Raw genomic sequence first — 15,831 nt, forward strand, 5'->3', positions numbered from 1 at the left:
TGAAGTTGATATTAGTAAGTAAACTTCTTCCAAAATGAAATGGCGGTGCAGTTAAAATTTGGACAGCAGTATGGCACTTACAAAAGATGTGGGCAGTGTCCTCGTAGGCCTGGGAACATAGAAGACAATGCATGTCATCCACATAACCCTTAGTAGAAAGTTTGGCCCTCGTAGGGAGCAGATTTGAGCAAGCTCTCCAAATACAAATTTGAACTTTCCCCGGGACTTTCGCCTTCCAAATTATGTTCCACAACTCTTGAAAAGGGTCACCTTGGGACGTGGACTCAAGCACCTTTTCTAACACCTTTGTCCGAGCAATCCAATATGCAGTTTTAACAGAATAGAAACCTTTTTTTTCCGGACTCCAAACCAATTTATCCTCTATAGTTCTACGGCTAAGAGTAATGCATAAGACCTGTTGAGCAACTGCAAATGGGAAGATAGCATGAATGGCCTCAGGTATCCACTGTCTCGTATGGGGATCTATCAAGTCTGAAACTTGCTCGAAAAAACAATCTGGTGGCTTGTGTACTAAGTATTGTGGGCAATTTGGTATCCATCTATCTTTCCAAATGTTGACTTGAGTACCATTACCAATACTCCACTGCACTCCTGCCTTCAAAATCGGTCTTCCATTTAGTATACTCCTCCAAGAAAAAGATGGAGAGTCACCTAGGTCTGCTTCCCAAAAGGAACAATTGGGATAATACTTGGCTTTGTACAGTTTAGCAATCAAAGAATGTGGACTGGAAATCAATCTCCAGCCTTGTTTACCAAGCATGGCAAGGTTGTAAGCATAAATATTCTTAAACCCCATTCCACCTTCAGCTTTGGTGAGACAGAGTTTCTCCCAGCTTCGCCAGTGAATTTTCTTTTTGTCATCTATGTCTCCCTAGAAGAATGAGGCACATAGTTGATGGCTCTCATCACAGAGTCCCTTGGGTAGCAAATAACAATTCATTGCATAAAGCGGCATGGTTTGAGCAACTGCCTTGATTAGAATTTCTTTTCCAGCTGCACTAAGAATTTTGGCTTTCCAACTAACCAATTTCTTAGTGAGTCTCTCCTTTATGTACGCAAAGATGGCAGACTTTGACCTACTCGCATAGGTAACCCCAGGTATTTGTCATGCTCCTTGACACATTGAACTTCCAGAATAGCAGCCAGTTCTTGTTGTTGCTCCTCACTAACATTATTGCTGAAGACAACACTACTTTTCTGAAAATTCACCTTCTGTCCCGATGCTCTCTCATAGGTATTCAGAATTCTCCTATATTGCATACACTCTGTAGTTGTAGTCGAGCCAAAAAGGATACTGTCATCTGCAAAGAAAAGATGGTGCAGAGTAGGGGCCTGTGGGCACATGGTGAGGCCTTGAATGTTATGTTGGTGAACTGCCTGTGAGATCAAAGCTGACAAACCTTCACTGCATAATATAAACAGATAGGGTGATAGTGGATCCCCTATCTGATACCTCTAGTAGGTGTGATCAAAGGAGAAGGCTCCCCATGCAATAGAATAGAATAAGCCACGGATGAAACACATTTCATAACGATTTGTATCCATTGAGGTTGCGGTTTGATTTGTGTATGAGAGATATATATTCCTTCATGTATCTTTTTTCCTTGTTTTTTCTTTCCGGCCGGCTTAACTATTTGTTTTATCGCTCTCTACTTTTCTGTTTTAGTATTAGGTAAAGAAAATCAATGATAAAACCAGATCTTAGCATGTTATCAAAATTGAAGCTGAATAAATTAAATGAATGCATGTCGTAGGGTTAATTACCTAGGTAATGATGTAGTGTTCCTAATGACGTACAAATGTTGTCTGCAAAAAAATAGCTTCTCTATACGTATATCTATACTATTATTAAGAGAAGAGGTTTTGTTAGCCAAAAAAAAGAAAAAGTACCATAATGACCCTGAATTATTAAAAAACTTTAACACTCATAAAACAGATAGGGGTAAACTAGTCGATTTATAAAATAAACAAAAAATAGAAAAAAGAAAAAGAAAATGTAGAGTTGGGAAGTAGATAAGTACGTGAAAAAAAAAACCATAAACTACCAACTCCGGTAAAAAAAACTACCCACTCTCTGTTCTAAAAAAAAATATCAATTTTCACACACCTTGTGGGGCCTGTCTAGTATTATCAAAACACATGAGTAAATGACTAGAAAATGATAAGGAAAAAAAAAAAACAAACTCTTACCGAATAATTACTCTAATTCAATAGAAAAGACTGATCGAACACAATTACATATATATCGGCTGGAGCTAGTCATTAATATTTGCATATTAAGTCACTCTCCTATCCCATGCACGTAAAATCACGTAGCAAACGTTGTAGCAGCATCTTAAATTTTTTTTTTAATCAGATAAACAACTCATATGCAACAATTAGTCTTTTGTAAGTCGAACTCACGACCTCTCACTTATGAAAGGGAAGACGTATACCACTAGACCAAATGGTACTGGGCAGCAACATCTTAATTGATACTTTTTTTTTTTAAACATTTTTTTTTAAAAGAGTATAACCGTTTAAAATATAATAGTTGCTGCTTGGGAATAAGAACTTTGATTATTGGTATTTTTACTATTTTATATCAACTTAAGTTGTTTTAATATAGACCAAGTGCGCTCGTTCTGGAAGTATATATAATCGAGTTTGTATAGAATTTTATTTTGGTGGAGGTTTGTAGAGAACTAATAATTAAAGAATCTAGGGTTAGCAACAAGCACTTAATAAAGTATATATTATCCTTTCCTAAATTCATTAGTTCTTAGTTATAGTCCAATCTCATTATTAGTTTGATGATCACTTTATGCTTTGCAAACGTAGATTCTATGGATAAACCAATTAGAGAAGAAGCAACTTGACCATTCATTTCTAGAGAGATCGACATCAACTTCCACTTTGTTAATTAGGTCGTAGGTACCAATTTATATCAATCCATATCTCAAACTTTGATACCTATGTACGTTTTTTTCTTTTTGGTTTTGATTCTGCTATAGTTAAAAAACTTAAAGCCTCCCAACTTTTGATACCTGCTTGTTGGTATCTTATTTACATTTCAAATTAATGTTGATTAATTAGCTGCTGTTTTATTTGTGGGGAAGTCATATTTGAGTTTTATGACATACGATCAAATAGGGGGATATGAAACCTAACCCAACTCATCGACTCAATGTTCAAGCGCATGGAAAAAAAAAAAAAACCGCTCATTAATATTGCCTGATAACTCTAGAAACAATTATGAGAAATGACCAAGAAACATTACAAACCAGATTGACACACTTTTGATCTAGAAGGTGAAGGAAGGTCCAATAGTTTGGCATAGAACCTAGATCACGATCATGCTAAGGGGCTACAAATCAGGGGACCATATTGATGTATAGATGAAAGTATATCAGAATACTTTAAGAAGACAAAAAAGAAAAATTAGCGTTTATATATGACATTGTAATACGATTTTTACTGCTGCAACTTAACTGATATTATCTTTGATGAAATATATTTACTTATGCTGCAAGAAACTTAACTTATATTATCTTTGATGAAATATATTTACTTATGCTGCAAGAAACTTAATTTATATTATCCATGCTGCAAGAAAATTTCATCAAGAAGATGGTACTTTTACTTTTTTTCCCCTTCCTTTCCTTTTATTGGGTCAAGTCGATAGCAACTTTTGGTTTATCCTTTTATAAAGCCATTTGCTATAGGAAAAGTGCAAGACATCAGTTGTAGTCTATTATTCTAGACAAGGTGGATTAAACTTTCCAAATTTGATTTGAACTAGACAGTCAAATTAAACACAAATTTGAAATCCATTCCCTCGCTCTCTCCGGTGGGCAAAACCGTTGAAGAAATACGTATGCACGTACCCCGCCCCAGTTGATATTACAATGCTGCCTTCAATAAGCCCTCCCCATGTTATTTACTATAATTCTTAGCCAACATTTATCTCCCTTGAGCCATGTGATAAGGCTCTTCATGGATATACAAATTATTTCAAGGTCGACATACTTCTTTGTTGAGACGACCAACTTATAATCTATTGCCTCTTGCCTCTAGCCATATGATTACAAATAAGAAAAAAAAAAAATAATAACAAAGAGGTTAATGCTCCCTAGTTAGCACCTCTCCGATGAACCTTAGATTTGCAAGAACCTAAACTTTATATCAATTCGTATTATATTTTGAGATTTGTGGACTTAAACACATTATTTTTATTTTTTATTTTTTGAGCAAAAGACGATCATTATATCTACAGAGAGAGGATCAGAAAAGGACGTTTGCAGTGCAGCAAAGTGCGGACATTCATCCTCTCGCCTTGATCAAGGGCTGACAACAGTGTTGTTCTTGCTGGCAAAATTTATAAATAAGCCCCACAAAAATTTGTAACCCCATTAAAAAAAACAAATTAACCTAACTTGAGCTCGACACCTCTCTGAAATGTGAAGGCAACATGTGAAAGCATTTCACCTCATGGTGTAGAAAAACCTACCATAAACAAATGAAAGATTTTGCCATTTCTAATTTCTTTCAGCCAAAAAAAAAAAACTCTCTAGAATGTGCCTTTTACACAATTAAGTTGGTACTACGAATAAAGTAGAGCCTTATTAAAATTTTCCTATTGAATCTCAATCAAGAGTTTAAATTCATTGAAACTATCAAAATTTATGTAATTTGACCGAATTCAATAACACGTTTGAAAACCATACTGACCTATATATCTCTAAGAATTTAAGTCATCAACCAAATCTTCTATCAAAACCCGAAATCCCATAAAAAGTTTAAAAACAAAACTCTCCGAACCGAGCAAAGGGTAGAACCCGTCAAACACTCAAACAACCCTACATCTACATAGTAGAGACTTTGCAAAATGGGAAGACGCGCATCGCAATCAACTTCTTTGGGTACAACTATACTAACCCAAAAAACCAAACCAAGTCCGGCACCCCCACCGGGGCCCACCGTGTATTTAAGAACTAACGGGTAAAGTGAGAGACTAGCCGAACCACTCCTCTATGAGTATTCACCAGCCCGGTTACACTTGGACAGATTAATACAATACACACGTACGCACGCGCTCTCGTAGTTGCATTCCTATGTAAAGAATAATTTAATTTGTATAATATATAGTTCTAAAGTTCGTATAATATCGTAACGCTCTCTCCCCCATCACCTTTCCTCTCTTTTGTTTCTTTCTTTCTTTCTTTCTTTCCTTGTTTCCATCTCCCCCACAACCGCGTCTCCCCCCAAACCTAAATTCCCCCCGAAAACAGAATTCGATTGGTTCGGAATGCCGGTGGCCATACGGCGCCGTTTCAGCCGCGGTGACACGTCGGCTTGAGGTGGGGGGACGGTCTTTCTTTTTTCTTTCTTTTCTTTCTGATGGGTTTCAGTCCTGCGGGCGGCGGCGGTGGCGGTGGCGGTGGTACGAGCAATGGTACCGGGAATAATAGCACCAGTAATAATAATAATAATAATAATAGTAATAATAGTAGCTGCTGTAACATGAGCCTCAAGTGTAGGTGTAAATGGAGGTGCCTGATGTCGTCGGGGTTCGTTTTCTTCTTCGGCTGTTTTGTGTTGTTCGGATCAGTCGCTACGATTTATGTGTGGTTTGCTTTCACGCCGTATTATTATGCTCGCGGCACAGCGGAGTCGTCGTCGTCGGCCGCCGTGCTTGGGTGTCAGGAGGACAATGAAGGTTCTTGGTCCGTTGGTGTTTTCTTCGGTGACTCTCCCTTTAATCTCAAGCCCATTGAAGCTGTAAGGATCATTTCCTCCCTTCTTTTTAAACTGTAGCGCTGTCTCCTTTGTTCTTGTGATTATGACTATTTTTTATTTTTTTTTATTAAATTTTTTTTTTTTGGGGGTCAGTTTTGTTTAGGGGTTTGGTGTTTTGACTGATAGTGGGTTCGGATTGGATTGTTGATTCTTGTTTTTTTTTTTTTTTGTTTAGTTTTTGACTTATTGGATGTTGAGTTGCTATGCTGGAAGTGTGGTCTTGAAATTGTCAATTTCTTGTATTAAAGTATTAAAATCCTTTCTTTAAGCACACTTTCTTTTCCTTGGATATGGGTATGTTCTTCTATTTGTTTAATGATTGATTTTGGGGATTATAATTTTCATTTTATATGGGAGGTGGGTGTCTGTTAATTGTGGATTTTGGGTTCGGTAATTTTTTGTTTTGAGGTGGGGTGTCTGTTAAATATTGATTTTGGGTGATAATAGTTTTGTAAATTAGTTCGAATTTTGGTGCAGGTGAATGTATGGAGAGACAAGAGTGCCGCCTGGCCTGTGGCAAACCCTGTTGTGACTTGTGCATCAGTTTCTGAATCTGGTTTCCCAAGTAATTTTGTTGCTGATCCTTTCCTTTATGTCCAGGTAATTGCTCTGCTTTTTGCTGAAATTTTTTGGCTGTTGCAATTCTGATAAAACAACTAGTTGTGTGTCGATTTAAGTTCCGCACTGATTTTCAGAGCGTAAAAGAAGATTTTACTGTAGCAAGTAACGTGGTCTTTCAGGCGCTTGTATGTTTATAATCTTGAGGACTAGATGGTTGTAAATTGAATTTATTGTTATGGCTCCCTTAAAACCTTGGGGACTAAATGGTTACAGCTGAAAAGGACAGGTTTTGATTGTTTTGCTATTTTTATGTGTAGCAGCAGTAGTAATATGCTTAAGTGAGTTCAGGCAAGAAAATGATAAACAGCTATGCATAATCTAGTTGGTACCTAATTTAATTGGACTTATGTTCTTCTATACGTTAGGGCCTATAGACTATTCCAATGTTGTCTTCAGCACTCTGTTTTTTTTTTTGCTGACTGTTAGGTTATCCATAATTTTGACCATTTGCATTAAATTTACTAGGCTTTGTAGAAGCCAATGTTTGTGAAAGAGGGTTAATCTGAGTGACATCCTACTTCATTGTTCTGATGATCAGTCGCATGGCTTCTAATTTGTAATGCAGCTATACAAATTTTGGGGGGAGGTCTTAATAGTAGCCTTGGACATTATGCGTGCCGTTTGGCGGTAAATGATACTGTTGTGTTGGTTTTATAGTGTAGCTCTAGGAATGGATTTGTTTTCAGTGTAGATATTACACGCCATGTCGAGAATGGTATCAGGGCACAACCTATATAAATATTTTGACATGGGATAATATGTAATGCGGTAGTAAACTTTCTTGTATTGTACCTTGTAATTTGTATTGAATGAATTGTTCTACCTCATAACTAACTGCTATAATTGTCCTTATCCCACATATTAACCAGAGTAAGCGTCATTAACCTTTCTCATGTTTAAACTCTATATTGATTTGAATACAATGAATAGTTCTCAGATCTTTCTATTAATTAATTATTCTACCTCATGACTACTTTCAATATAATCTTTGTTAGGATAACACAGATGAAATTGTAATGTTGGGAAAGTTTCCGTTTCTATGAAATAACTAGAAGAGTAGAAATTTAGATTCTTGAAAATTTTTTGAAATAGTGGATTCTTACATGTAGTTTTAGGGAGGAGCTTTTAAGCTTATCTTATTGTCTACACAAATTATCTTTTACAATCTGAGGTTTGCCGGTGTGTATGTAGTAGGCACTGCCCCTTTCCATGCCCTGTCAGTTACAGTTTTAGTGAAATTTCTGCATAGTTAAAAATTAACGAATTGGCAGTTCAAATCATTGGATTGCATTAAGAGTTGCACAAACGGGCGATCCCATTCTTTTCGTACCATAAGGGATACCCCCGTATAAGATCCTCTATCTACAGTTTGCTGGAGAGTTGCGATATAGGAGATGTAGCTCATTTTATAGTGATGTCTCCTGTGTATAAGTGCATGGTGGATTTGGTTTGTCATTGGTAATCCAGTGTCAAACTTCATTCATGTTCCATTTGATTTTCCCAGTTGGTATATATGATTCTGATGTATTCCCATAAGATAGTGGGAATAATACTTGTTGCTAATTCGTATCCCTTTTATTTGATGATGGCTGTTGTTGTAAAAAGTTGGCTTAGGTTTTGCTGAATAGGTTGTTCTGATCGTGGCATTACATGACTTTGTGGTTGCTGTAACATATGGTACATAGATTCATTCATAGAACTTCATATTTTGATATTATAAAAGCCCTATGTGGATTCTAATAGTTCTTAGTCGGGGACCACCACCGTTGCTAAGATTATCAGCCTAGTGTTGTTATTATCATATAGCAATGCAGTTTTCATGTACCCAAAAAGAAGTAACCATTATACGTTGTCAAATTGTTTATCATTATAGGTGGCTTGTGATTTATCATTTCTATTTCAAACTTCAATCAATGTCATTTCATAAGTGGAAGTCTTTATTCATTTTTGTTTTGGCGTTTGTTTTGGAGAGAACTATCTTTTCTGGAATATGGTTTGGACGAAAGTCAATAACTCATTTTTAACTGACCTGATAAAAGGATAATGGGATTATTGTGTTTGCCACATGGTTTAGAAAATGACACGAAGGACATTAAATATAATGAAAATGAATGCAGAGTTGGGACGGTATGACAGCTTATATCATTATTTTTTATAAAACAATTGCTTGAAAAGAACTCAGAAGATACTGATGCCTAATTGGAAGCCCAAAAACGAACTGTATCCCACAAGAGATTGAACTCTTCATCCCTTGCTCACTTATATATCCCAGTTGGTGAACTTTTGGAGACTGCCAGCACTGTTTTGGCCCTCGACATGTGTCTATAAGTGCATGCACAGTTGGAGTGTTAACTTGTGTTTCTGTGTGTCCGCACGCATGGATACATGTCGTTACATATATGCTCTTATGCATGCATATGATGCTTTATTGTCCGTCTGCAGCTCTTCATTGCATATCTTTAGGTGTTGACTGTTGTTATTTTGCTTAGAATTGTATAAACATGTATTCAGTTAGTTTGATCTTGTGTTTCAGGGAGATACTTTGTACATGTTCTATGAAACCAAAAATTCAATCACCATGCAAGGAGATATTGGGGTTTCAAAAAGCTCTGATAAAGGAGCAACATGGCAGCAATTAGGCATTGCCTTGGATGAAGAGTGGCATCTCTCTTATCCATATGTCTTTCACTACCTTGGCCATGTAAGATCTAACTTCTTTTACATCCACATCAATTGATTTGACTTAATCAACATGGCACCTATCATCCAAACTTTATATGCTAATGCATAACCTCATCCTTTACTATCTCTTACAGATATATATGATGCCTGAAAGCAGCACGAATGGCGAAGTTCGTCTCTATCGAGCCCTCAGTTTTCCCATGCAATGGACTCTAGAAAAGGTGATCTTGAAAAAGCCTCTTGTCGACTCATTCCTTATCAATTATGATGGAGCCTATTGGCTTTTCGGTTCAGACCACAGTGGATTTGGCACCACAAAGAATGGACAGTTGGAAATCTGGTACAGTAGCTCGCCTTTGGGTCCTTGGAAACCACACAAGAAGAACCCTATATATAATGGTGACAAGAGCTTTGGGGCTCGAAATGGAGGCAGACCATTTTTTTACAACGGGAATCTCTATCGCTTTGGTCAAGACTGTGCTGAAACGTATGGGAGACGTGTGCGCACCTTTAAGGTGGAAGTTCTTACCAAAGATGAATATAAGGAAGTTGAAGTCCCGTTGGGCCTTCCTGAGCCAAATAAGGGTCGCAATGCTTGGAATGGTGTTCGCTTCCATCATCTCGATGTGCAACAACTAAATACTGGAGGGTGGATTGCAGTAATGGATGGAGACCGTGTACCTTCTGGAGATTCTGTACACAGGTTTATTGTTGGTAGTGCTTCAGTTGCCATTGTCGCTATACTTGTTATATTACTAGGTGTACTACTTGGAGCTGTGAAGTGCATGATTCCCCCCAATTGGTGCACTCACAACTCGGGTAAGAGAAGTGATGCATTCATGGCTTGTGAAAGGTCATATCTGTGTTCGTCCAAACTGAGACGTTTTTGCAGCCGCTTGAACAGAGCAGTTTCATCCCTCAGAGGTAGGATTAAGCCTAATACCTGTGCTGGAAGACTAGTTCTTGCTATATATTTGGCATTTGGAGTGGCAGCTATGTGCACAGGGGTTAAATATATCTATGGCGGCAGTGGTGCAGAAGAAGCTTACCCATTAAAAGGTCATTACTCACAGTTCACGTTATTAACAATGACTTATGATGCTCGTCTCTGGAATTTGAAAATGTATGTTAAACACTATTCTAGATGTTCATCGGTAAGAGAAATTGTTGTGGTGTGGAACAAGGGTATACCTCCTGAAGCGAGTGATTTTGACTCTGCAGTGCCAGTTAGGATCAGAGTAGAGAAACAGAACTCCCTGAATAACCGGTTCAAGTTGGATTCTTTGATAAAGACTCGAGCTGTTCTGGAGCTTGATGACGACATTATGATGACCTGCAATGATATTGAGAGAGGATTCAGGATATGGCGTCAACACCCGGATCGTATTGTGGGTTTCTACCCCCGGCTCATTGATGGAAGTCCATTGAAGTACAGAGGTGAGAAACATGCTCGGAGTCATAGAGGCTATAATATGATTCTCACTGGGGCAGCATTCCTTGATAGCCAAGTAGCTTTTAAGAGGTATTGGAGTGAAGAAGCTAGCCCAGGGAGGGACTTTGTGGACAAGTCTTTCAATTGTGAGGACGTGCTTATGAATTACCTGTATGCAAATGCTAGCTCATCTCAGAATGTAGAGTATGTGAGGCCAGCATGGGCGATAGATACGTCGAAGTTATCTGGTGCTGCTATTAGCCGAAATACCCAAGTTCACTACAACAAGAGGAGCAACTGCCTGGTGAAATTTTCTGAGATGTATGGAACTTTGGCTGGGCGCAAGTGGGAATTTGATGGGCGGAAGGATGGGTGGGATGTATAGCAGGGGAAGTAAATTAGCTAGTGGCTTGCCAGCCCTTAGGGTTTGTTGATCCTTCTCTTTGTTTCAGTAAATCTTAAATGATTTCAATTTATACTCCTTGCCCCTCCCCCTTGTGAATTCCGTGTGGGGAATTAGTTTTATCAATAGATTTCTGTTTTGATTAGTAAGATGTACATTGTTTTGGCGTTTCTTTTTTTGCTGGAAATTGATGAAAAGTGGGTTTTTGTTTATGATTTTGCACCAGTGATTATCTAGGCTTTGGCTATGTAGTGTTTCCAAATTCTGTACAGTTTCTTTTGCTGGAAATTCTTGGTCACAATTTGAATTCAGGACGTCCTACTAGCGCCGGCAATTCTTGAGAAACTGATTGAATTGGTCGAATTGGACCGTTTGTTTTGGTTCCTTTTCTTAAAAATCAACTTTCAAACCAAAACTGAGGGTAAGGATATGTCCTCGTGAAAGTAGACTGGGTTCTCCCAAGTTCAGTAATGAAAGGTCATGGACACATAAACTTAACCAATGCAACAACTCACAAGATATTGCATAAGAACTTAAAACATACTTGGGCCAACACTCCTCTACTTTGGAGAATCTGTCTTGTAAAAGGGCAATCACGAGTAATATGTAATGTAGTCTCCAATGCACTATCACACAAAACACATACCTGTGATTCCAACACCACCCTTTTAGAACCGAGTCTCTCCATGGATGGAAGAATATTATGGCACATTTTCCACATGTGAATCTTTGCCGAATTAGGAATCTTCACTTTCCACAATTTTTTTTTTCTTCCAAAAATCAGTGTTAACTGATAGCTCAAAGGGTACACAAGTAGGAGAATGAGAGAAGGAGAACCTGTACACCGTTTTAACATAATATTTCCCATCCCGTTCCAATTTCCAGACCAATCTATCATCAACCCTTCTCAAACTTAGAGGCACACTTAAAATGGCCTCCACTTCCTCTGAAGAAAACAATCTAACAATCATATCATAATTCCAAGCACCATTAGTAGTGCGCAAATCAGAAACCTGAGCCACTTCAGCAAGACCTGCTGCATTCTCATGAGGCCTACCACTAGTCAAATTGGCAACCAATTATCATTCCAAATATTGACCTCTGTCCCAGAACCAATTTGTCAATATGTGCTTTGCTTCAATAGATCCCTTGTAGAGAAAATACTCCTCCAAGAATATGATGGAAAAGAATGATTATCTGCCAACCAAAATGAGCTTATAGGGTAATATTTTGCCTTAAAAATTCGAGCCACCAAGGAATTAGGGTTAGAAATAAACCTCCAAGCTTGTTTAGCAAGCATCGCCGAATTAAAGCTAGCCAAGCCACAAAACCCTAGTCCCCCTTCTTCTTTCGGTTTACACAACGCATTCCATGTTTTCCAATGAATCTTTCTTTTATCCATTGTAGATCCTCGCCAAAACCGAGCACAAAGCTGTTCCAAATCTTCACAAAAACTCTTTATCAATTGGAAGACACTCATAACATAGGTAGGTAATGCTTGAGCTACTACCCTGATCAAAATGTCCTTTCCAACACCACTAAGTAACTTCCCTTGCCAATTAGGAAGCTTCTTAGCCAAATTTTCCTTAATGTACTGAAAGGTTGCAGTTTTCTTTCTCCCTACATAAGTAGGTAATCCCAAGTATTTTTCATGGGAGTCAACAACTTCTACTCCCAACAAACTGGATATTTCTTCTTGCATAGCAAAGTCCACATTTTTACTGAACACCACTGAACTTTTGTCAAAATTAACCAATTGTCCTGAGGTCCTCCCGTAGGTATCAATAACTTCCTGAATCTGGTAACAATCTTCCAAAGAAGCATGAGCATATAACATACTATCGTCAGCGAATAAAAGATGATTGACAGAAAGGGCTCCATCACAAACCTTAATACCTTGAAGCAAACCTAACTCTTGTTTCCGACACAATAAAGCAGAGAAACCTTCTGCTCCAATTAAGAATAAATATGGAGACAAAGGATCCCCTTGTCTTAGTCCTCTGCTAGGAATCACAAGCCCCCAAGGCCTTCTACAGACTAAAAATGAATACCGAACGGTACTAATACATTGCATCACCAACTCAATCCATGAAGAAGCAAAACCAAATCTATCGAGAACTTTTTTCAAAAAGCTCCATTCCATGCGATCATAAGCATTGCTTGGATTCAACTTCAAAGCCATAAAACCTTTATCACCCTACCTCTTGTTATGAACAAAGTGAGCAGTTTCATTGGCCACAAGGATATTGTCAGTAATCAATCTCCCCGGAACAAAAGCACTTTGATATGGAGAAATCACCTCAGGAAAGATCAACTTTAATCTGTTAGCTATTACCTTAGAGAAAATCTTGTAGATAACATTGCATAACGCAATAGGCCTCAACTCCGACATATTTTTTGGATTATCGACTTTGGGAATTAAGCAGATATGAGTAAAATTAATTTCACAAAGAAGTTGACATGAATGGAGAAAACATATGAACTGCTTCAGTAATGTCTGCACCAATAGTGTCCCAATAATGTTGGAAAAAGAGCGGAGACATACCATCCGGTCTCGGGGATTTGGTGGGATACATTTGAAACAAAGCAGTCCTTACCTCCTCCTGTGTATAAGTAGCACACAATTGTACATTCATTGCCTGTGTTACACACGGTTGTATAGTTGCTAAAGTGTCGTTCATTGCCTCAAAATCTATTTTGGAAGCAGTAAACATCTTTTGAAAATAAGTAGAGAAAACTCTTCCAGACCTGCGTCATTATCACACCGATTCCCATTTTCATCATAAAGACCAAGAATGAAGTTTTTCCTCTTTTTATTGGCAGGCTTTCGATGAAAAAAGATTGTGTTTCTATCCCCCTCCTTCAACTATGTCACTTTGGATCGTTGCTTCCAGAAAGATTCTTCTTGTGAAAGAAGATTCTGCAATTTGCTCATCAGCTCTTTCTTTTCATTCTGCACCTCCACCGACACAGGAACATCTAGTAACTCCTCAAGATGAGCATGCACCCCCAACATCTGTTGCTTCCTAGTCCTGAAAGCTCTCTTCTACCAATCATCAAGCTGTATCCTTTTGAACTCAATCTTCTTGGCTGCACAATACATAGGATTTCCAGTCACGTCTGTCGCCCATGCTTGCTTCACAACCTCATCATAATCATTATGTTGAAGCCAGTAAGCTTCAAATTTTAACCGGTGTACTCTTGGTCTTTTGGCCAAGGGAACAGAGCTGGCTTGTAAGAGTATCGGAACATGGTCAGAATCACTGGGAGCAAGATGACGCACTCGTGCATGCCCGTGGATATCCCACCAACAGGGTGTACAAACTGCACGATCTAACCAGAGTTGTGTGTCAGAATTCCACCATGTAGACATAGCACCCTGAAACCCAAATCAAGAAGGTCACCATATCCAAGAGCTTCACAAAATCCACGCATCTGACGTTCCAAACGAAGTGGCCCCACAATCTTTTCTCCATTATTCAGGATTTCATTGAAATCCCCAATAACAACCCAGGGTAAAGAATCAAGATCACGCAAATTCCATAACAGTTGCCATGACCGATCTCTTTTTGTCGTCCTAGCATATCCATAGAATCCTGTTAACCTCCAACGTGGATCTCCAGGACCTCATACAATCTCCAAGTAGATGTGATGCGTAGAGAAAGTCAAAACTGTTGCTTGTACATCATCAGTCAAGAACATCGCCAAACCTCTTGATAAACAATCACTCAACACCTCCTTTGAATGCGGAAATCCAACAGCCCAATGCAACTCAAGGAAGTCAGCAAGAGTGCTGATCTTCGTCTCACAAAGAAAAATGATTTGAGGATGATTCTTGAAAACTAAATCCTTCAGCGCCCTCTTTGTTGTGTCATTGCAGATCCCTCGGCAATTCCAAGTAAGTATCTCCATATCCATGGTAGATCAGATCTTGCTTTCTAGAGCCCTAGAAAGTAAACCCTAGCAGAGGAGGCTAGGTCAAAAATTTAGACAGAATAACAATCCATAAATATGATTTCAAAGGAAATTATAAACTTCCTCATTGCAGAAAGTGAAACCCTCGATTCTAACCACATTAGTTGGATCATGGACAACCCATTTTGAAACTCAATTATTGTCCAACTCTTATCTAGAATCTGATTGTCTGTATTAGTTGGTGATTACATCAACACAAAATAATGATGTGACAAATGCCACATTATTTGGGTTCAGAACTTGGTAAAAAAAAAAATTTGTGTCTCTATTGACATTGCTGTAACTAATGCTGAGCATATTTAACTGTGACGTTGCTATAAATTCTTCATTTTTTATTAAGATTTAATAATGAGAAAGAGTCCTCTAAAAAGAAAAAATCCTCTTGAAAAATAGTGGGAAAGAGTATCCGGGGAATGTGACTACATCATATGCTAGCATGCTAAATGCATATGTAATGTTGAATGCATACAATTTTAGAAGATCAGTGAGTCTTTTGATGTTAGTGATTGACTTAAATATGTCTTTAGTTGAATGTTCTGTTCTGATTTTATTATGGTTATTTGTTTCCTTAGAACTTGTTTGGAATGCTTTAGTTTCTAAATTCTCATCTTACGACTTTGGTGTAGGCTTTAAATGTGATTGTGTGTTGGCTCTCAAAACCTAACATTTGATAGCAGTATATAGATTGTTTGTGTGTGTATTAGGTTTGGAGAGATGTGTGAATAAATATTTAAATATGAAGTCATGGATGACACGATGATTAGTAAATGCTAAAAGTATGAGGTGATGTAGTAATTTGTTTAATACAAGCATTGACAATGGTTCTTTTGGTTTTAGGATTGCATGATTTATTGGATGGAACATCCCATATGTGCTTGTAGTGTGTCGTGCTACTTCATGTAAGAAGTCAAGATTAACA

The 15,831-nt window shown here is 38.0% G+C and overlaps 1 protein-coding gene across 2 annotated transcripts; it reads left to right on the forward strand.

Annotated features, from left to right (window-relative positions):
- Positions 1–5,171: 5,171 nt before the first annotated feature.
- LOC112194836 (glucosamine inositolphosphorylceramide transferase 1) lies at positions 5,172–11,162 on the forward strand. Of its 2 annotated transcripts, XM_040509832.1 has the most exons (5): positions 5,173–5,455; positions 5,541–5,781; positions 6,277–6,399; positions 8,954–9,121; positions 9,237–11,162. In XM_040509832.1, exons 2-5 carry the CDS (start codon positions 5,560–5,562, stop codon positions 10,917–10,919), a joined length of 2,196 nt encoding a protein of 731 aa, XP_040365766.1. In that variant the 5' UTR covers positions 5,173–5,455; positions 5,541–5,559; the 3' UTR covers positions 10,920–11,162. The 2 variants fall into 2 exon arrangements, with proteins under 2 accessions (XP_024190847.1, XP_040365766.1); XM_024335079.2 differs by having other exon boundaries at positions 5,172–5,781.
- The last annotated feature ends 4,669 nt before the right edge of the window (positions 11,163–15,831 follow it).

The sequence above is a fragment of the Rosa chinensis genome, chromosome 1 (assembly GCF_002994745.2).
Source record: "Rosa chinensis cultivar Old Blush chromosome 1, RchiOBHm-V2, whole genome shotgun sequence".
Lineage (NCBI taxonomy): Eukaryota > Viridiplantae > Streptophyta > Magnoliopsida > Rosales > Rosaceae > Rosa > Rosa chinensis.